A 23,263-nucleotide genomic window follows, 5' to 3' on the forward strand; every position below is an offset into this window, starting at 1 on the left:
TGTGCCCATTTTAAAATTGGGTCATTTGTTATTTTCGCTATTGAGTTATGTGACTTCTTTATGTATTTTGGAAGCTAATGCCTCATTAGATATATAGTGGGCAAGTATTTTCTCCCTTTGAGTAGCTCGCATCTTCATTTTGTTGATAGTTTCCTTTGCTGTGCAGAAGCTTTTTAGTTTGACATAGTCCCACCTGTTCATTTTTGCTTTTGTTGCCTTTGCTTTTGGTGTCGAATCAAAAAAAAAAAAAAAAAAAAAAAAAAAAAAAAAAAAACATGCCAAGCCCAGTGTCAAGGGGCTTACTGTCTACATTTTCTTCTAGGAGTTTTGTAGTTTCAGGTCTTAGATTCAAGTCTTTAATCCATTTTGAGTTAATTTTTGTGTAAAATAGTGGACCCGTTTCATTCTTCTGCATGTGCCTGTGCAGTTTTCCCAATACCATTTGTTGATGAGAGTGGCCTTTCTCCAATATATATTCTTGGTTCCTTTGTAGTAAATTAATTAAACATAAATTCCTGGGTATATTTCTGGGCTCTCTCTTTTGACCCGTTGATCTGGGTCTGTTTTTATGACATACCATACAGTTTTGATTACTATAGCTTTGTAATGTGGTTTGAAACCAGGGAGCATGATGCCTCCCGCTTTGTTCTTTCTTAAGATGCTTTGGCTATTTGGAGTCTTGTGGTTCCAACAATTTTCGAATTGTCTTTTCTAGCTCTGTGAAAAATGCCACTGGAATTTTAATAGGGATTGCATTGAACCTGTAGATTGCTTTGGGTATGGACATTTTAACAATATGAATTCTTCCAATCCTGGAGCACAGACTATCTTCCCATTTATTTGTTTCTTCTTCCATTTCTTTCATCAGTGTCTTATAGTTTTCAGTGTACAGGTCTCTTACCTCCTTGGCTAAATTTACTCCTAGGTATTTTATTCTTTTTCATGCAATTGTGACTATTCCTCAAAAGGCAAATTTAACCCTGAACTAAAATGATCAATTACACTTTATTCAACTCTGGTATGGATATAATATTCTTATCTGATTCAGTTATAAAAAACAAAACCAAAAAACCTTTGGTCCATGGGTTATGAATTCAAATGTTTAGGGGTCCAATTAGGCAATCCTCTACAGAGGGCAAAATAATGAAGGTGGTGGTTGGGGCAATGAAGGGGGATGGGCTGTGGATGGTAGACTGGTGTGACAAGGGTGGGTTGCTGTAGCTATGAGGACCAGTGACCTAGATTATACAAGACCAGTGAAAGGTGACAGCCGTAATTCAGCCCTAGCCAAATGCAAGTCCAGGACTACCACGTCTGATTCTTTAAGGCAAACCACTTTTTGTGTGTCATGGTCCAGTTTTTAAACATGGGAAATTAGTTTATAGTCTTTCAAAGCACTGTTTAAGCCAAACAAAACACAGCAAAGTTCAGATCTGACCTACAGGACACCAGTTTTTGGAATCTCATCTAGCCCACAGTGAACATTTCATCAATTTTCATTTAGTGTCATCCAATTTTTTGTTTAACCTCTATGATCTGAAGAGAAACTGGGGTATATTTTTACACAATGGGAAAGCAGAAGACAAAGTAGTAAAGGAAACCCTTTTGTAAAAAAATAGTCCCTGACATGAAAAGAACATATTTATATAATAATGCTATAAACAGATCTTCACATGTAAATATCTGGCTTGTGGTTTCTGACCACTTATAATGGCAACTTTATTGCACTGCTAAAAAGTGAACCACGAAAGCACTTTCCCGTCACTCACAATCAAGCTTCAAACATGTGGACATGTTCAGTGTGCTCCCAGGCTCAATCAACTATAACCGTATGGCGGTATTGACTACCCCCAAATTATTATTCCCTCTTAGTTGTAGCATTGTAGGGGGAACATATGTCAATTACAACGTACTCCATGGAGTTTGGATTTGAAAGTCTGAGGATGTGAAGGTTTGAGAAATGTTTCTTTGTAGAGAAAAAAAAAGGTGCTCTACCATATTGGCAGGAATACAAGTGTCAAGTAATTCATGTTAATAAAAAAAATTGCTATTGTCATTTATTGAAGATAGAAATAGAAATAGTTCATAGGTAATTTGTATAATTTCAAATAAGGAAATTCACCTGGATTAAGAGTAATCATTCTTTCATTTCTACATTTTTCTTGACACACATTAGTGATTACACTTGAAAAGACTCCAAAAAAGTAAAAACTCCATTATTGAGAAGATTAACTCTGTATTATAAATTTATATAATAGCGTATTATTTCAGCAGGAGTAATTTCTCTAGAAATATTTATGGCGTCCTCAAAAAATCAGCATGAGTGGGAAAGACCTTACAAATAGAGCTTTTTAGGTTTTAGGGATGCTTTCAGCTGAGTGCATGAGCAGACATAAAATGAGAACTTCAGGGCTTCATCTTGTGCTCTGAAATTTGGGGACAAATCTGCTAAAGCAGACAACCCAGCAAGCCACCAAAAAAAAGGAATATTTCCGACATTAAAATAAATGCCCATGTGCAGTGCCTAGAGGCAGCCGCTGTGGTCTGGAGCTCCAGTGATCTCATCCAGCCTGGCACTAAGCACGGGGCTCCGGAGGTCTGGGAGAATTCGCAGCATCTAGATTCGTGGAATGCTACAGGTCACTTGCTTATTGGTCTGTTTAGGTTTCCTTTCATTTGTTTCTAATAAAAATCTTGGAGACCAAAGTTTCTGCTTGAGATGACTTCTTTAGCGTTCCCAAGGCCTCACCAGGGTTTTCTGGCTACACTATGACCATCGCCTAATGGGTTACAGATACACTTCAGCTCAGAGTTCCATCACAGCACAAGACAGATACATGAAACAACATATATTTCACACCATGGATTTCCACTGGAGCCGAAGCCAGTACGTTGGGGGAAAATGGAGACGGAAAAGCCTTATTGGTCATAGGTCTCATTCTCTCCTCATTTTCTCCGTGCAGTTGGCTCTCCAGCCGTCATCTGAATTAGCCCAGTCACACGGTGACTACTTCTCTTAGGAAATTTTTCCAGGGCCAAAGAGATCTTGCTGCTATTGATTCGATCATTCCATGTAAGATTCCAAGTGTTTGATCTCATGTAATTTATCTCAAGCCTAATCTATCCATTACCAGCTTCTAGTCATCTGGGCAAGAATGAAGTAAAATAGCAAGTTTATGTGTCTCATACATTACCGACAGAGCGGCTGCTCGTTCCATACTCGTTTCTTACTTTTATTTCTCAAGTCCTGCCTGAATTTAACTTGGAAGGAGGTGGTATATTCTGTGAACTCTCTTCTGATTACTTTAAGTCAATACACTCAGGGATATTAGAACTGAAAATTGTCATTGGTATTTTCATTATGTTCTGTTTCTCCTACTCTCCTTGCCCCTGCAACAATCTCCTTTGCCACCCCCAGAAAAATTAATTTTATATTGACTAAGGTCTACCATGAATCTCCTTAATTCCATGGGACTTCAATTCTTTTGACTGTTGATGGCTGCATCCTTTTTTTCAATGCTTAAGCAGAGCATAGATACATCATGAAGATGAGGGGGAAAAGGAAAACATTAAATGTAAGGCTTGACTTTGCAGATGCATAAATAATTTAACTTAACCCCCAGAGGACAAGCTTATAAACTTTTAAGCATGTACAGAAGTGAATTTCCATGAGCTCCTTGCAATGAAATGCTCAACTATCATGCTTTTAAGTAAGTGTTTTTGTCTTCTAACACCCTAGAACAGAACATCCTATCCTCATTTTATCAAATTTCAAATTCAAACCAGGTCTACAAAGCTGTGTTATATGATTTCCCTGCACTCTGCTTTCCTGGAGAAAAAAAGATGGAATGCAAGCAGACATACACAGCCATGTCCCCTGGGTCTCAGTTAAATGGTGAGGAAAAGACATTAAGCAGATCATTATGAGAATGACAAAAGTTGACGGAGGGGAAATGTAGGACCAGGACTGCTGGTGGCAGGGTGCACAAAGACACAACGTCTGAGGAAGCACATCGCCTATTTTGTCGATTTGTGTATTTTTCAGGACAATTTTATGACAGGTGGTACCAAAGTGTCCTTTACTAATGACATCACCATACTATAATAATTTCCAGACAAACAGAAATAAAGCAGCACGAGAAAGGCTACCTTTTTCTAGTCACAAAAAGGCACCACATGGACAAGAAGAGGGCCCACGTGGGGTGTTAAGGGAATAGAGAATAAGCCTGTTTAATTTAGTCTAGAAGCCAAGAAAGGCCTTCTGAGGAGGGAAGGATTAGCAGCAGTTTAAAATTTTATTACAAACTGCACAGAATATCCAACTTCTTTCTTTTCACTCGATTTCTGGTATAATAGTTTCTCCAAACACACATTCCCAAATTGCAGCTAGGCCTGAAAGAAATCGGTCCTTCAGCCTCTCTGAAGTCAATTAGCAAGTTCACAAAAGTGCTATGAAGCCAGAGTGAAAAGACACGAAGTCACACACACACCTCAGGCTGCCATGCTTTTCCTCTGACAAATATCTGTGTGTGTTTAATGTATTTTTGTCTTGGTTGGTTATTCAGAAATTCTGGTATTTTCCAACATGTTTTGATAGGTAGCATGTGGAGAGGTCAAAGGGTAATTGCAGTTCAATGGCTGGACCCATGAGCTGCAAGGATCCTACTTTTCCACTCCCTGAAAACTAACTATTACATGGGTAAGAACAATAAAGAGCTTTTCTTAAACTGGCTCCTCCATTTTAGAGAATTTAATCATCAGCCATCTTTTGGGGCTGGGGAACAGATGCCCTTAGAAAGAATAACATGCTTTGTTTCTGAGTGATCATAATTACTGTAAGTCACAGCGACAACCACTAGAGCTGTCATTATGTCAAACACTGTAGTCTGCGTCCAACACTGTTCCTAGGTGTTTGTGTTTATTCTGTTCCTGCCATCCTCATCTCACCAGCACAACTTCTGAGGTAAGAACTCTTTTCTCTCCCCATTTTGCAGATTAGGGATCTGAGGCTTCAACCTGTTGATACTACTTGTGTGAGGTCACAGAGCTTTCCTGCGGCAGAACTGAGATGTCAATCCTAGAGCTGGGCTGTGTGGCCCCAGAGCGTGTGTTCCTGACCACTTACCTGCCCTGTTTTATTGGGACAAATATCCAGCCTAGGCTGTAGACGAAATTGAAAACATCCATTAAGGGGCACCTGGGGGCCCCAGTTGGGAAAGCAAGTGTCCGAGTATGGATTTCGGCTCAGATCATGATCTCAGGGTTGTGAGATCAAGCCCTGTGTTGGGCTTCCTGCTCAGTGCACGCAGAGTCGGCTTGTCCCTCTCCCTCTCTCCTCTTCCTACTCACTTGCTCTATCTCCCTCTCTAAAATAAATAAATAAATACAATCTTTAAAAAAAAAAGAAAGAAAAAGGAAAAACATCCATTAAGCTTTCTTAATTAATGGAAACACAGACACAAGTCAACATCCAGAATTAACCACCTTGCCAGCATAACGAGCGTATTAGTCAGAATGAGCCTTTGGACCGATTTTTTCAGTGAGAAAAACAGATTCCAAGTGCAAGGCGACACAAGGATACCAGGGCATTTTCTCCAAAAGCCAGACCCAGGCCTGGGCATTCAAATCTGCCAGGATTATGGCCTGTTACCCAATCCTTGAGACTCAGGCAGGCTGGATAACTCGCCCAAGCCAGGCAGTGGAGATTGGATAATTACTCACGTGAGCATTGCCTTAAGAATTCCTTACAGGGTTTTCTGCAGAACTGCTGTCCTTTGCGGTGCTTCATGTAAAAATGTTGTGTGGTCAGCAGGTTCTGGAAACCTGGCCTACTGCATCTGTCTCTGGGAGACTCACAGTGTGCGTGGGTCTGTCCTGGGCTGAGCCCCGCTGAGCCCTGCCCTCAGGAAACCGGGCTAACATTGAAAATCCAATACGGCAGAGATCTTTCTGATCGTGGAGCTCTTTGTTTCTCAGAACACCTTTGGAGCCACCGGTAAAATAGCGTTTGAGCACTGGCTGCTTCAAGGTGAGCGTGGCAGCGGGGTCAGCAGAACACACGCACACAGAAAGGGAAAGAAAGGACAGACAGGAAGATGGCTGGAGACCGCCATGTGGGAAGAGCCCAAACTGAAAGAGCCATAATGCTTATCATAGTGTTTCTTCTACACGAGTCCTGAGAACAATCTGTTCAACTGAAGTTACAAAGGGAAAAAGAATTTTGATGATTGAAGACAAGACAGAGGGTCTGACATATTAGCAGGCCTGGCATATTGTGTGCAGTGAGATCAGAGCACAGGATGACCTCCATAGGATCTCTCCTTACTTCTGGAAGGGTGAAAGGAACACAGGGTTGGTGCGAACCAGATCACTTAAGCAGAGGAAGGAAGACGAAAGAAAACACTTACTCTACTTTGGAGGTCCAGCTTTTTAAAATTTTCTTTCTTTCTTTTTTTTTTTTTTTTTTAAATAAAAACAACAAAAAAATAGAAGAAAGGCCAGAAAAGAATATGCAAGCTCCCATTCCATCCAAAATACAGTATCTTTTTTGGTCTGTTTTCTTAAAACTCAGAAGGAAGTCTGATTTCTTTCATGAATCTCCCAAGAAATAATAAGAGGAAAAATTCCAGCACAGAAAAACATGGACACTCTTCTGTCTCATCTGTACACAGAGCCATATGATATGGCTATTTTAAAAATTCTTTCCTTTTTTGCTTCAGGTCCTTCAGAGTTTCTAGAATCTTTATAAAGAATCTCAGGGTGGTAACGGTTTGTTCTGGGGAATATTGCCAATCACCAATGGCCCATAACCCACCCAAAACACTTCACAGTAACCTAAATTCAGCTCCGGAATGCTGTGGGAATATTATAAGCATATATTGCTGTTTGCAAAGATTGTAAAGTAGGAAATGGTTTGTATTTGAAGCTATAAGTTTTTTGTCTTTGTTTTTGTTTTTTTTTTTACTTCTTTGAATCATTTTATGGGCAGAGAGGGAGGTTGCTGAAAAGGTTCTAACACTGAAATATTAACTGGGGCCAAGAGCACAGAACGAAAAATGCTCTGTAACAATGAGAAAGTCCCATCTGTCAAACCAGTGGGCTCAGAGTTTGAAAGTAGTCCCATCTGTCAAACCAGTGGGCTCAGAGTTTGAAAGTAGGTAGACTGGCCCCATGAGGACTTGGGGAGGACAGGACACTGTCTAAGGTGAGTGAGAAAACTTAAGCTTCTTACTATTAATGGGAGCTTTGAGCAAGTCCGGCCAAGATGAGCAGCTTCACAGGCAGCTTCCCTGAAGGTCTGTGAGGGGTATCCAGGGACCCTTAATCTCTGGTAACTTCCAAATTCTCACTTTAGGTCCCAACAGGGCCTGGCTGTATTTTATTTCTGTGAAATCCCTGATTATTGCAATAAATCCAGCCACACTCCCCTTTCTTTGGGCTAGTTGGAGTAGCTCTCTTTTTCTTGTTCCCAGAAAAAAGGATTACCAGTACCTGGGAGACTCAAGATAAATGGAAAATTTCATTATCATATGGTACACTCAACCCTCCCCAGGTGTCTGTTTATATTCCTGGACACTTTTTTGCCTATTTCATGGAAGCTAAGCATGAAGCAAAACAAGAAATAAAAATGAAAACCAGCTCTAAACATATAGTCATTATGAAGAATAATACAACATTTTTAGAATAATTGGGGCCTGTAGAGGTCCCAAGGTTACAATATAACTAGAACTTTTATCTATTATTTCTCAGATTTTGAGAAGAAAGAAGAAATCCACAATGTCTGTGTACATGGTATGTATAGCAAAGAGAAGATATGCTAAAATTGCTCACTTTATTAGAATGTTAAAGACAGCAATGATTACATAAATGGTGTGCCTATTCAGAGTAATAACAGGATGGCAATTTTACGTGAGCAATTCCTAGAAAGCTGAAAAAGTGTTCTTTGCTAGATATCCTACTACAGTATACCATGAAAATATTTTAAATACAATATTTTGAGTGATTAAGAGGGGGAAACTACTATCAAAATAAATTACATTCTTTTCAAATATATATTATTTTGGTTTAAACTATGCTTTCTTTAAGAATATCATTTTTTTAAGGAGAAATATTAAATTGGAGCATATGAGTGCATCTTACACTTGATCTAGTTGTTAGCAGACAATAACCATCAACTCCTTTCTACTTCAGTGGAGGCTTCAAATTCACATTTAAAAACATGCTGTTGCCATAGCAGCAAATAAAGAGTAAATCTAAAAAGATTTTATTGATTTTAACAAGGCTTAGAAAATTTATTCATCTTTTTAGCAGTGATTTTTGCTCTTTTATTTTTTAGTCTTTAGCAACATCTCATATTCTCTTTTCTAGATATATTTAGTAAATCATAAATTTTGAAAGTAGGTTAATTCTGGCAGTACTATAAAATTACACATTCTTATAGTAATGTAGAATAACCAATATTTAATTGTTTTTTTTAAAAGATATATTTATTTATTTTAGAGGGAGAGTCTGCAAGGATGTGAGCACGTGAGCAGGGGGAGGGGCAGAGAGAGTTTCTTAATAGGCTCTAGGCCTAGGGCGGAGCCCACAGGGCTCCATCCCACAATCCTGAGATCATGAGCTGAACCTAAATCCAGAAGCAGATGCTAAACCAACTGAGCCACCCAGGAGCCCCAATATTTAATTCTTTTTTTTAAAAAAAGGATTATTTAAAGGATTATTTATTTATCTATTTATTTGAGAGAGAGAAATGATGCACAAGCAGAGAGGAAGGGCAGAGGGAGAGGCAGAAGCAGACCCCCATGCCCCACCATTAGTAGGGAATCTGATGCGGCCCCAATCCCAGGATGCTGGGATTATGACCTGGGCTAAAGGCAGAGGCTTAACCGATTGAGCCATCCAGGTGTCCCCCCACACATGACAATATTTAATTCTTAATGTAAAAGAGATACTGAACTATGGAGTCAGGATCAGGCATCAAACACTCTAAGTACATGTAATGTCAGTTTCACATATGAATAAAGCATGATGCATCACAAACGCTTTTAGATAATTCATTGATAATTTAAAAAGCATGATATAACATTTGCTGTTCCTGTTAATTTATTAAGATGCAGATACTGGAAGTCAGGCTTTTCTTTTTAAAAAAAGTTAATATTTATTTATTTATTTGACAGAGATCACAAGGAGGCAGAGAGGCAGGCAGAGAAGAGAGAGGAGGAAGCAGGCTCCCTGCCGAGAAGAGAGACTGATGTGGGACTCCATCCCAGGACCCTGGGATCATGACCTGAGCCGAAGGCAGAGGCTTTAACCCACTGAGCCACCCAGGTGCCCCTGGAAATCAGGCTTTTAAACATAAATACTACAGTTACAAAGTTCAGGTTCCTTTATGGGTAAGGGGGCAGCCTGACTGCAGATCAGTGAAGTTAGGGTAATTGTTCTAAGTTAAAGTGCTAAGAAAACAGGAAGTCGACTCTCTTCTCTTACTCATGTGTTGTTCATGTTATATGTGTGTGGATTTTTTTTTTTTTTTGCCAATTATTCTGATCTCTAAACATTTGTTTTTGTTAAAACACAGAGAAATGGCTCACCTGTGACAGACATACAGCCTAATGGGGCGATGAGAGTAATGGGAGCAAATCCGTAGGCGGCGAAGTTGCCCATCTCGCCCACAGCCATGAGGGCAGCCCCAACCCACCACAATGCGCTCTTGAAGTAGGGCCTTGGGTGTTCCTGGTGCGCCAATTGGACATGAGAATATTTCTGGAAGTAAATCAGAAAGTAAGTAAGAACATATTCTATCCAATTAAAACTTGCCTTGAACATTTTTGGTCCTATGCATTTGCATCATGGTTTTTAAAATTTACTTACTGATTATTACAGAACAATTATTATGGTTTTCTGCTTGTTCCAAACATATTAACTGCAGAAGTCACTGCCACTGATGGGGGATTTTGTGTGGAAAGGGCCTTCCTTATATAGGAATGTTGCTTAATTCTCATAACTGTAAAATTAGCATTACTAATTGCTCTCCAAAGATGAGCAGTGTGCTAAAGAATTAAGTGCCCTTTTAGTCCACCACACCACAGCACTTCCTTTAGAAGGTCAAAAAAAGTCCAGATGCCAAAATAAACATTGATGAAATGAAAATAATAAGTTACTCAAGAAAACCCCTTGGAAAAGGGATTTCAATGGATGAGTCAAACAGCTACCATAGTAACATAGCAGGGCAGATGCTTTGCTAGTAGGGGGTCGGGTGGTGGACTCTTGTTTACACATGGTTTGAGTATTTCCTTGTATTTGAAACATCTACATTCCTGGAAAATTGGCCATTAAATAAAGCTCTATTTCATTATTGATTTGATGATGGCTGAACGTACTTTCTATTAATACATATGTACCACTCTACATTACATTTAAAAACTAAAAAAATAATAAGAGTACTAGAAGAAAGCACAGAACATTAAAAATAAATCTTGGTTTGTGCCAAGACTGTGAACTTCTTAGGTACAAATTTGTGGTATAGATTCACAAGCCACTGAAGCACGTTGCCTTGGCCATGTGATATTATTAACAGGTCCACAGAAACATTTGATTTTTTAAAAAAATTTTAATTTTAATCAGAAGAAGAAAGTGAATGCAATTATCCTAGACTCTATTTGTCTTTACATCAATGAGGTCATCAGATATACTTGTTTATTTTTGTGGAGGAAGGATCCCAGGAAGTACCCGAGGCCTCCTGAAGTCATAATGTGTTCCTGGATCAAACTACAGAGTTAGAAAAATAAACTACTTCTTACCTGAATATTTAGGGAAATACTCATTACCAAATTTCCTAAAATGGCTAGCAAAACTCCCAACAGGTGAATCTGTAAAAGAAAATGTTTTCTTGTTAAAATAACACTTGTAAGCTACTTCCTAAACAACACCCCCCCTCAAAACCAAAACCCAAAACGAAACAAAAACTAACAAAATTTAAGTTGATACATTTATTTATTTGTTCATTAGCAAATATTTACTTAGCACCCATTTGCTAGGGCCACTTGGATTATGAATAGTGGTTTTACTAGGATTTGTCTTTTTCGCTTTAGTCAAATATTATTTTTTAGAACTAGCACAATCCTGTACTGAGTTCTCTAGATTTTTGCCTATTTGGGCTCAAATAAAGAAAACAGTTACCAGGTTCTGACTTTTTCTCACTAGGGTGCTTCTTATTTGCCCTTTCAGTCGACTTTCCTCAGCAACGCCTCTGATTGTGGTGTTCATTGCCTCAAGTGTGGACTTCATAACTGTTGCCCATCTGGTCTCCCTCACTCCTTTCTCTGCCTATATTCTGGAGGAGGGTGAAATGAAGGAAAGATCGCTGGCCTTGGAAGAAAGGATGTGTTTGAGAATCAGATCTGCTATTTTCTAATGGGTGACTCTGAGTAAGTTATTTCAGTTCCCTGGCTTCAGGAAACAAGAAGATGTTGAATAAGATGTTTTCAAAATCCCTTTACTTCTAAAGTTCTGTGATCTCCATGGAGAGAGACTACATCTTCCCACCACTCCTCTGATCAAGAACTCAGTGTTTCTCCACAGTCAGCTGCATCGAATATAAAACTCCACACCAGCTCCCCATAATCTGTCCTCTTTCTGCCCTGACAACTGGCCGCTGCCTATTTAATGTACCCTCTAACTCCGGTACCCAGCACACAACATTCTCCAGTCTGTCACACTTTGGCTCCTATCTCCCCTCTCGCCTAGAGAGAACAGGCCCTTCCTCGGTCCATCCAGCCTACTTCACCCTCCTGGCCTGCTGAGGTCCACCTCCTTGAGACCTGTTCATACTACTGCAGTCCGTCCTTACTTTCTGAGACTCTACACGGTAAATGCTTGTATTTCTTCTTTTATACTGTCTTGTGCATCGTTACTTTCTAGGGATGGATGGATGGATGGCAAGTTGGGGGAAGAGGACCAAGTCTTAGGCTTCTATTGGATCATCTACATCATCTACTTTACAAAATTAAGAGCTCTTGAAAAATACTTGCTGGAAAAAGTATATAATGGTTTAAAAGTAGAACAAAAAGAGTTTAAAAATAAGTTCTTACACATTGTCTAAGATGTTTACTATAGAGAATGCATGTATTATCTGATGACTTCAGAAGATGTGTTTGCTGCTCCTATCTAGGTACAAATGTGTCACATCTTACAGCAGTATAAATTAGCAATGGTATCAGGGATCTTCCCTGTCTCTCTCTCTCTCTCTTTTTAAAAAATACAAAACTCCTAGCTAGCTTCAAATTCCAAGGAGTTATTTGAATTTCAAATGAATATTATAACCACAAGGAACCCTTTTCAGAATGCAAAATGTCTTTGAAGTTTTAGAACTCTATTATATGTGCTGAAGTGAAATTCAGTGTTTTTAAAAAATGAAGCAGAAAAGTTGAAAACCCATTTAATAGTTGATATATAATATGCATAGCCTTTAATCAGTTAAGAATTTTCTTTTTCTAATAAAGGCACTTGGCAATAATTTTGATCACTATTCCTCATGGGGAAAAACTGTATCATAATCAATTGTGCTATTTCCATGCTTTCAATTTATAATCGAATGCATTTGGCAGTAATCAGGAAAATAAAGATTCAGAAGAAGTTTGGGATTGAATGGATGATGATGAAATCTTCCATAATTATAACAGTAAATCGTAGAATAGAAATAACTTACTTCAGTTCTTTAAATCATTCACTGAGTAGTTTAAACACCACCAGGCTGTTTAAAAATTGGCAATGATTGCTCAGATATGACACCAAAAGCACAGGCAACAAAAGAAAGAACACATAAGCTGGGCTTCACCAAGATTAAAATTGTTTGTTCAACAAAGGACACTATATGGGGTGCCTGGTTGGCTCAGTGGGTTAAAGCCTCTGCCTTTGGCTCAGGTCATGATCCTAGGGTCCTGGGATTGAGCCCCCGCATTGGGCTCCCTGCTCAGCAGGGAGCCTGCTTCCTCCTCTCTCTGCCTACCTCCCTGCCTACTTGTGATCTCTGTCTGTCAAATAAATAAACAAAATCTAAAAGGACACTATTAATAGAGTGAAGAGACAATCTACACAATAGGAATCAATATTTGCAAGTCATGTATCTCATAAAGATTGATATCCATCATAACGAACTCCTGTAATTCAACAATAAATTAAAAGCCCAATTAAAAATGGGCAAGTATAGACATTTCTCCAAAGAAGGTACACAAATGGCCAAAAGGCACATGAAAAGACGTTCACCAGCTCTAATCACTAGGAAAATGCCAACTGAAATCACAATGAGCTACCACTTCACACCCATTTGAATGTCTACAATTTAAGAAAACCACCAACAACAGAAAGTAACAAGTGTTGGATAGATGTGGAGAAATTGGAACCCAGGTGCACTGCTGAAGAGGAGGTTAAATGGTACAGCTGCTGATCATAAACTATATATAGTATTTAATTCAAATCAAAGACCCAAGTTAAGAGCTAAAACTATGAAATTCTCAGGAAGAAACATAGGAATAAATCTACATCATCTTGGATTTGGCCATGGATTTTTTTTTTTTAATTTTAAATTTAGGGGCGCCTGGGTGGTTCAGTGATTTAAGCCTCTGCCTTCGGCTCAGGTCATGATCTCAGGGGCCTGGGATCGGGCCCTGCATTGGGCTCTCTGCTCAGCAGGGAGTCTGCTTCCCCCCTCTCTCTGCCTACCTCTCTGCCTACTTGTGATCTCGCTCTCTGTGTCAAATAAATTAAAAAAAAAATAAAGATTTTATTTATTTGTCGGAGAGAGAAAGACAGAAAGTGCAAGTGTATCTGTGAGCAGGGGGAGCATCAGACAGAAGGAGAAGCAGGCTTTCCGATGAGCAGGGACCCCGATGTGGGACTTGATCCCAGGATCCTGGGATCATGATCTGCGTCAAAGGCAGGCGCTTAACTGACTGAGCCACCCAGCCATCCCCAAAGAATTATTTTTAATACACAAAGTATTTATACTTTTTTTTTTGCCCCAAAGAAATAAAATACCACCAATATAGCTCACTTTCTTATAGTCTCTTCTCCCTTCCAGAGATAATGTTCTTCTCAAGTTGACAGAGATCAATTTTTTCCTTCCTAGATTTGCTTTTACCCTTGTTTACTGATTTTTTTTTCATCTTCATTTAGACACTTAACCCATTAGCTTTTCCTGTTTCTTCCTATCTAATAATATATGCAAGCGCAGCTCTACAGTTTTCCATAAGTACACTCTATTGTTTTAGCTTCATGCTTAACTTTTGGCATGCAATTTTCTTTGATTTTATTAAAAATGAATGGGGATGTTGGTTATTACTTTGTTACCAATTTTCAGTTTTATTGAATTGTGGGCAGAAAACAAGCTGTGTATAAAGTAACACTTGCTTTTTGACCTAGTATGGTATAAGCTGAAATTTATTTTGTGACCTAATAGTGAATGGTCAAGTTTTATTAAGTATTCCGTGTATGCTTGTATGTTGGGCTAATACATTCGATATATATTTTGTTATCTACCTATCTCCATCAATTCATTGCTCAGATCTTTTCTACTCTTTTTTTTAAATATTTTATTTATTTGACAGAGAGAGAGAGAGATCACAAGTAGGCAGTGAGGCAGGCAGAGAGAGAGGAGGAAGCAGGCTCCTCGCTGAGCAGAGAGCTCGATGCGGGGCTCGGTCCCAGGACCCTGAGACCACAACCCGAGCCGAAGGCAGAGGCTTAACCCACTGAGCCATCCAGACGCCCCAGATCTTTTCTACTCTTAATACTAATGTAGGTATACTAAAAATATAACTATGAACATGGATTTATCCATTTTCCTTTTAAATATATTGAATTTTGCTTTAAAAAATATAAAGTGTTAAAAAAATGTAAAGTGTTATATATTGGTATATAAAAGATCAGTATTGTTTTATCTTCTCAGTTAATTGTTCCTTTTATCACTATATATTGACTCTTTTAATCTCAATAACGTTTTCACTTTAAAGTTTCTTTTATCTGCTATTGTCATAATATAGCTGTTTTCTTTGGATATTAGCCACTTTCCACATCACGTACTTTCTTTTTTTTTTTAAGATTTTATTTATTTGACAGAGATCACAAGTAGGCAGAGAAGCAGGCAGAGAGAGAGGAGGAAGCAGGATCCCTGCTGAGCAGAGAGCCCGATGTGTGGCTCGATCCCAGGACTCTGGATCATGACCTGAGCCGAAGGCAGAGGCTTTAACCCACTGAGCCACCCCGGCGCCCCTCCACATCACTTACTTTCAATAGTTCTGTGTCATTATATTTAGTCAGGCCTCTTACACATTGAAAATAACTGAACTAAAAAAACAAAACCTGAGACTTTCTGTTAAATGGGAAGTTTGGTCCATTTTATTTATTGTGATTATAAATACACTTTTGTTTGTTTTCACCATCTTTGTATTTGTAGCTATTTTGTTTTTTCTTTGCTTTCTATTTTCTCCTTTCCTCAATCTTGTTGGATCTTGGTTGATTGTTCTTTTTTTCCTTCCCCTGTTCTTTTGGCTAGGAAGTTATACATTTTATTTATTTTCTTTTAGTAATTACTGTAAGTTTTAAAAACTTTTTATTTTAAATAATTACTCACAGTAGGCTGCAAAGAAATGTAAAGGTAGGTCCTGTGTACTCCTCCCCAGCCTTCCCTCAAATTTAACATCTTCCACAACTATAATGAAACGTCAAAATCAAGAAATCGGCATTGGTAAAGATCTTGTTCAAATGTTACCATTTATGCTAGCACTTGTATGTGGATGTATGTGAGAACAAGATACTCATCTGTACTATTACCATTAAGATTCTCTTTTGTGTTACACTTTTATTGATATACCCATCTTCTTCCCCTCCCCATCTCTAACCTACAGCAACCACTAATCTGTTCTCCATTTCTAGAATTATATTAATTTACATGTGCTACTTAAATGGAACTACGCAGTTTATACACTTTTAAAATTGGCATTAGCTTTGAGGTTCATCCAAGTTGTTGGATCAACAGTCCATTCCTTTTAAATGATGAGTAGCATTCCACGGTATGGGTGTACCACAATTTATTTAACCATTCGCCCACTGAATGACATTCTGAGTAGTTTCCTGTTTTGGGCTGTATAAATAAAGCTGCTATGAACACCGTGTACAAGTTCTGTATGAAAATAAGTTCATTTCTCTGGGATAAATGCCAAAAGTGTAAGTGGTAGACCATGGGGTAAGTCTATTTTGAGTTTTGAAAAGAACTGCCAAACTATTTTCCAGAGTAACTGTCCCATTTTACAACCCCCAAAGCAATATATGAGTAATGCAGTTTCTCTATTAAATTTATCTTGCATTCTTGATATAAATTCTAATGTTAATCAATATTTCTAACCTCCTGAACATTTTGCTTTAACTACAAAAAAAATTTTGCTTTAACTACATTCTCTCCTCTCCTATCCTACAGGGTGTTGATGGTATGTTAGTTCCACCTTGCTTTTAGATCCTCAAATTAATCATTGTTATGATTGTGTCATACAATCAATACTTGCTTTATTCATCCATGTTTATCGCTTTGCTCATCACTGCTCTTTTGAAAAAATAGCTTTATTGAGATACAATTCACATACCATCATGATCACCCTTTAAAACTTAAATAGTAAACTTAATAGTTTTAAGAATGTTCAGAGTTATGCAACTGTCGACACTGATTTCAGAATATTTTCATCACCCCAAAACCAAACTCTACACCCATTAACAGTCACTTCCCATTCCCTCCTCTCCTCAGTCCCTAGCAACCACCCATCTACTTTCCATCTGTATGGATCTGCCTATTGTAGACAATTTATATAAGGTGACTCATAACAATATGTTAAGTTATTCATAACAATATGTGGCCTTTTGTGTCCCGTTTTCTACACTTAGCATGTTGTTTTCAAGGCTTACTATGTTGTAACATGTAACAGCATGTATCAAGTATGTAGAGTGTATCATCCCTTTGTATGGCTACGGAACATTCTATGATAAGGTATACCACATTTTATTTATGTATTTATCCGCTGGTGGACATTTGGGTTGTTCCTACTTTTTGGATATTATATTCTGACATCTTAATTTTTTTCTGGGTTCAGTGTCCTTCCTGAAGAAATCTTTAGTAGCTCTGTCAATGAAATCCTTGAATTCTAGTTCTCAGTTATTCTCCAAATACCTTTATGTCACCTTTCCCTTTGAACGTGCAGGTTGATAGTTGCTTCATTCAGTGCTCTGACAATATTATTCCATCGTCTCCTGGTGCGGCTTGTTTTTAGAAGAAGGTTGTCGACCTAATTGTTGTTCCTTTGCAAATGGTCTGTCATTTTTCTTAGGATGCTCTTAAGATTTTCCTTGTCCTGGGTTTTCAGCAGTTTCACTACAGTTTTTTGGTGTGTGAACTACATTTTGCTTAGGACTCACGCTTCAAGTTGAGGATTCATGTCTTTGACCAATTTGGCTAAGTTCTCAACTATTATCTCTTTGAATGTCCTCTCCCTTTTGTTCTATTCTCTCCACATAGAACTCCTGTTATTAGTAATGTTAGACCCTTAAATACTCCCTCCTTGTTTCCTATTAATATCATATTTCCAACTCTTTATCTCTTTATACTGAATTCCAGACAATTTCCTCTGACTTCCCTCTGACAAAAGACCAGTTCTAAATGAGCTTTTCTGACTTTCCTCCTCTGAATTGAATCTTCATCTACTTCTATGTCTACATATACTCTACAATATTGTGATGATTTTGTACAAGTTCATTTTCCCTCCAGACTACAAGCTCCTTGAGGGCAGAGCTGTGACTTACTTGTCAACTCATTTTTGTAACCCTAATCACTAGTATAGGACCTGACAGAATGAAGTTGCTTATTAAATGTTATTTGAACTGATTATAAACTATCTAGAAATAGTACATTTTGGTCTTTGGTCCTAGGAGGATATCAAAGGAAATACTTTGTAATCAGCTGGAGTTTAAATATTCCAAGCTCTCAGCTTTTGTGAGAACACAAGCTTGTCCCAGAAATCAGATTTTGACAATGAAGAGCTTCCACTAGTATGCAATAAAAAGGTGCTTGTTAACGTTTAAAATCTAGTTAATTCTTATCATACAAACAAGTAATATATAGTATTGAAGCAGGTGTCAGAAACAGTTTCCTGATAAACTCAGCATATCTTATTCTCATTTTTCTGAAACTTTCCCTAATTATTCAAGGTTAATTGCATACTCATTAAATTCATTTCACACATGATTGTAAATAGTAGTAATACAGTAAATCCTCATTAATACCCCTAATTGATGGGGAGGGATACTTCAAATTTGCAATGTTTTTAAAAGAAGATGGTTTAATTACCTTCAAGAACGTACAGTAACTTGAAGTAACCAGTATTAAACGCTGTTTCCAATTAGAGGCTCGGGTAAATGTACTTTAATGACTACAAAAATCCTCATCTGTAGTCAGGAGTATCATTTGCATACAGTGAGAAGACCTTTATAAAACACCATTTAAATTAAAGATGTCTCATTTACATCATTACTTTACTCAGTGTTCTCTGTTCTCTAGCATTTTAGAATTAATGGGAGTTGAGATCTCCTCTCCTTCCCCCACTCCCTTTCTCCCCTTGCTGATTTGGAGACTGCTCAGGAAAGAACAGAAGGCCACAGAAGAAGAGGGACTTGTGCAAATTCACATAGCTAGAAGCAGGCAAATTTTGGCCCCAAGGCATCCCGTTCATGCCTGAATCACTATGTCTTCACCGACTGCAATCAGTAACCTTCTGGCTAGTCATTGTCAATTTACTACAATTTTAAAATCGTAAAATCTGTTTCTTTTTCTCAGCGCAAGTCAAATAAAGCAAAGATAATAATCAAAAGGAAAAGTTTCTCCACTGCTCAATAATGCAGTTAGAAGTACAGGCCGGACACACAGAAAGATGCCCTGAATTTGTTCAGTGCTCTCTCTTGTCACCACTGTAGCTTAATTCCTGACGTTTCCAGGATGTCTTGGCAAACAGATGGTGGGAGCCAGAGCAAACAATTTATCTGGAATGAGATTCAAAATATCAGCGCTGATAAGTATCAAGGATGTTTTTGTTTTATTTGGAATAACAATCTTCTATCCTACTTCTTGTGCCAAGAGTGTTCTTTAGATATTTTGCATAAAGTTATTGACCTATAATCCATGGGTGGGGTGGTTTGGCCAGATGGAGGTGGGGTATAACACGGGTGTGTGGAATTGCGAGTAGTCTGTCCTGTTTCTGACTTTGAACTCAAGCATATTCCTGGCTCTGCCTTCAGAACATAAATTCTACCCCAATAAGAGCTAGTGTGTGGTTCAAAAGAACCATAGATTCAGAGCTAGTCTGGAATGCTGTAATCGTCATATTCACCTTGCAACTGGAATAATGCTATGTCTCCTGTTCCAGGCAGTAAAATAGGCCTGAGCACGCAAGTGACAGATTTAGTTTTAGTTCTGGAAATACCACAGGTTGAGTGATTTAGGTCAACCAGTCCCTGCGGGAATGACCCTAAGAACCTCAATCTGCAAGGAGATGACATGTCTGAGAAATGGGTGTTCAGTTCACCCCATGTCACAGGAAACTCTTAGGAATGAGCTGGGATTGTTTTGCTTTTGCACCTTGTAAACTGGTAGACAATTCCCTCACCTCCAGACCAGGCAGGAAGGGACAGGAGGACATCCAAATTCTTGGTAATACTTTAAAATACCTAAATATTAGGCGTGAAGACTCATAGTGTATACAACTTACTTTGAAATGGTATATTACAGTACAAGGTGAAAAAAAAATACAGAGAGCGAGAAAGAACAAACAAATGTTTCCCAGTGTTAACAACTGGCGAATCTGCAGCTGAAGGACACGTGGTATTTACTGCTCTACCCTTCCTCGCTTTCTATGAGTTGGAAAATTTTCAAACTAAGAAGTTAAAAAAAAAAAACAACTGCTTTACAGACTCAATGACGTTAAAGAGAATATGGATTCATTTAAAAAGAGTTAAAAGAGGAGATGATAATAAGAAAAGCAAGAAATATAAAGCAAGCCGGCCAAACCAAGGAACGATCTTAAACGGGGGGAAAATAAAACAAGTGCACGATTGAAAACCACGTGCAGATACTGCTTGGGAGAAACACACAATGTGGAGGAAAAGGACACGAAATGCAAGGGGTCGGAGAGAAAATGGTAAGTACGGCAGAGACAACTCGAGGATGCTCACAAAGGAGGTATTCATTCGGTCATGCATCCAGTTGGGGTTTATTTGGCAAATGGCCCAATATTGGGTTCTATGTCAGGACCTGAGGATGCAAAGGATCCTCAAGGAGCTCAGAAGAAGAAAAAGCACCTGATAACAGACTACCACCTGTTAAATCTGTCACAGAGGTAGATGCTTTACAGAACCCATGGGAATGGAAGGGGCAGAGTGCGAATCTGCCTAGCTTGGAGCATATATTAGTCACAGGCGTGGCTGTGATGACAAATTACCACAAACTCGGTGGCTTAAAGTAACAGAAATGTATACTTTCACAGTTTGGGAAGCGAGAAACCCAGAATCAATTTCGCTGGGCTGAAATCAAGATGGCAGAGCTACATTCCCTCTGAAGGCTCTAGAGGAGAATTTGTTTCATGCCTTTCCCATTTTCTGGTGGCTGCTGGCCTATCGTTGGTTTACGGTTCTATCACTCTAATCTCTATCTCTACGGCCACATCACCGTCTGTTTTTTTGTTGTTTTTTTTTTTGTATGAAATCTCCCTGTCTCCCTCTTATATTAAAGTGGCATTTATGGTCCATCCAGATAATCCAGGATAGTCTTCTGATCTCAAGATCTTTAACTTAATCCAATCTGCAGTCAACAGGGTGCCTGAAGGGCCTTCCAGTAGAAGATGCCAGGAGAGCTGGACCGGAGAGGCAGGCAGGAGCCGTTATCTGCCATGAATCTATAAGGGGCACAAAAGACTCCAAACTAGAGGACAGATCCAGATTTGACTTGGAAGAAGTTTCCTCCTGGCTGTAGTGTGAGGGATGGACTGGCGTGGAGCAAGACCAGAGAACAGGAAAACCATTTGGGAGACAATGTCAGGAGTTCAGAGAAGTAGGGGCAAAGGGAGAGTTAATTACAACAGGGCCATGGAGAATCAATATTCATATTCATCGTGGTTAAACATTGGAGACAACCTGAAACATGGAATGCTTTTTGGATTACTGAATGGGTTGGCTATTCTTACCACTAATTTCCTTTGCCTTTGCAGATAATTGAGTTGTCTGCAATACTAACCCAAACTGAGTTAAAACCATAATACCATATGTGAAAAAAGAAAGAAAGAAAGAAAGAAAGAAAGAAAGAAAGAAAGAAAGAAAGAAAGAAAATGTTCAGATACAGATTTTTAATTCGTTATCTCGGTTGTTGTATGCTATAAGGTTATTACCTTTCCATCCTGAGAAAATCTCATGGCACTGGATCCAAATCTGGTGATTTAAAGCCACAGAATAGATCTGGGTTACATAACACAGTCTATCGTTGCTATTCTTACAAGTGGTTCCATGCCAGTTTGTAATCAACCTTAAAACCTAGGCAGAAAAAGCCCAACATATTGCCTCCCCATACAATTAAGAACTATTACATCTTGTCTTTTGCTTGGGAACACACTGACTTACATAATTGTGCATTCATTATTTTTATAAACTCCATTAAGGATAAACCTTTTGCCTTTGAGAAATTTAAGTTTCAGTAGAAAAAAATTATGGGAAAAGTAATATATTTAACAACACATTCTTTGGGGACCTTTAACACTTTGTTAAAAGGAGAGCAACAATTGTCAAGAAAGGTGAAATACTGGTTCAGGAAGTCTTGAAACTTGGTTCTATTATAAAACAAATCAAGCCCCTAGAAGGTTGTGAGGGGAATTTTGAAACAAGGGCAGACATGCCAAACACAAAGAATGCTATTTTTCTATCCAGATAGATCAAAGGTCCCATAACTTTCAAATTTTGCAAGAGCATATTCATAATAATTAAAAAACTCTGTAATCCCTTGTTTTTGAAGAAGCAGGATTGTACTCTGCCTTCTGTGGGGCTAGCCCAGGCTGAAAGAGGCTTCCTACCCGAAAGCTGGGAACCTGAGAATTCTTGTAGTTTTAAGTCCTTCCTTCACACCTGCCTGGGTTTCTGGAGTCTCTGTCCTTCTGAAGAGGGATGCCTGCCTTGAGCTCTCCATCCCCCCTGGAGATTGGAGATTGAACTCTATGGTCTATGTCAGGCATCAGCCAATGGGTGAGTTTCTGCCTCAGTAGGAGGGAGAGATAATGACAGTGCTGCTCTCTGGCAGACTTCTGCCAAGACGCCTGCGGCCCTTGCCACCCATTAGACCAGATCTTTCTGACAGCAAAGCAGGAATCAAGTTCAAGTTTTCTACACCGTTTAGGTATTGTGACTTGCACTCTCCATCGCCTCCAAAGGGCCAGTCCTCTTAGCCCAGATAATCTCCCCTATCCACAAGCTCCTCCTTCCCGGCCAGTGATGGTAACGGTGATTTGGGTGTGCAAATGTTGTTCCAAAGATTAATAAAACACTACATGTAACTCATGATTTTATTCTCAACGTTATGGCTGCAGCAGCTGCTTATAACACGAGGTCTGCTTGTACCTTGCCCACAAAGAACCACTCGTTTCTCCACTGCCGTGACTCAGCCAGCCACATCCAAAGGTGCATTTTAGTTTCCTCTTCTGCTTTGGTGTTCTTATTTACCATTACACAGCTGGGCTTTGTTAGTCTGGAAGCTTAATGGACATAGTCTATCAGATAGTATAGCTTCATGCCAGTCCTCCAAATATTGTTTATCAAGTAATTATAAAGAATTCTCTCTCTCCCTGTCCCTCTCCCGCGCGCACACACACACACACACACACACACACACACACACACAATGTATGTCACATACATATAGCTACATTTTGAGGACACAGTCCGTGTTTTCTGATTTCTGTGATATCACTGTCTAACACTATCTGTTAAGAACAGCTCTCTGCTTGTGATTTTTATTGTCTGAAATGCTGACTGCATTTTAGGCCTTCATTTGTTGATCTGCTGATCGAGTTTAACATGGGCTGTGACAACAGGGGACACAGTGCAGCTATGTCCCTAACATCCCTGGAACAATCAGAGATTTGCAAGCCCAGAGGCTGAAGAAGAAATAAAGACCCCCCCCGCAGCCCCAGAATTC

General features: G+C 38.9%; 1 protein-coding gene across 2 annotated transcripts in view; it reads right to left on the reverse strand.

The window, feature by feature from the left end:
- The window catches only part of NIPAL2 (NIPA like domain containing 2), a 73,120-nt gene that overhangs the window by 41,806 nt on the left and 8,051 nt on the right, over window positions 1-23,263 (reverse strand). The window contains exons 1-3 of one of the 2 annotated variants that reach the window (XM_013064763.2): window positions 11,179-12,886; window positions 10,800-10,868; window positions 9,591-9,762 (exon numbers count right to left, since the gene is read on the reverse strand). In XM_013064763.2, the coding sequence (XP_012920217.1) occupies window positions 9,591-9,762; window positions 10,800-10,868; window positions 11,179-11,286 (349 nt within the window). In that variant the 5' untranslated portion in view covers window positions 11,287-12,886. Of the gene's footprint in view, window positions 1-9,590; window positions 9,763-10,799; window positions 10,869-11,178; window positions 12,887-23,263 lie in introns of those variants that run through there. The other variant, XM_004768909.3, reaches the window with a different exon arrangement.

This window comes from Mustela putorius, unplaced genomic scaffold (assembly GCF_011764305.1).
Source record: "Mustela putorius furo isolate JIRA1106 unplaced genomic scaffold, ASM1176430v1.1 tig00000228_pilon_pilon_pilon, whole genome shotgun sequence".
NCBI lineage: Eukaryota > Metazoa > Chordata > Mammalia > Carnivora > Mustelidae > Mustela > Mustela putorius.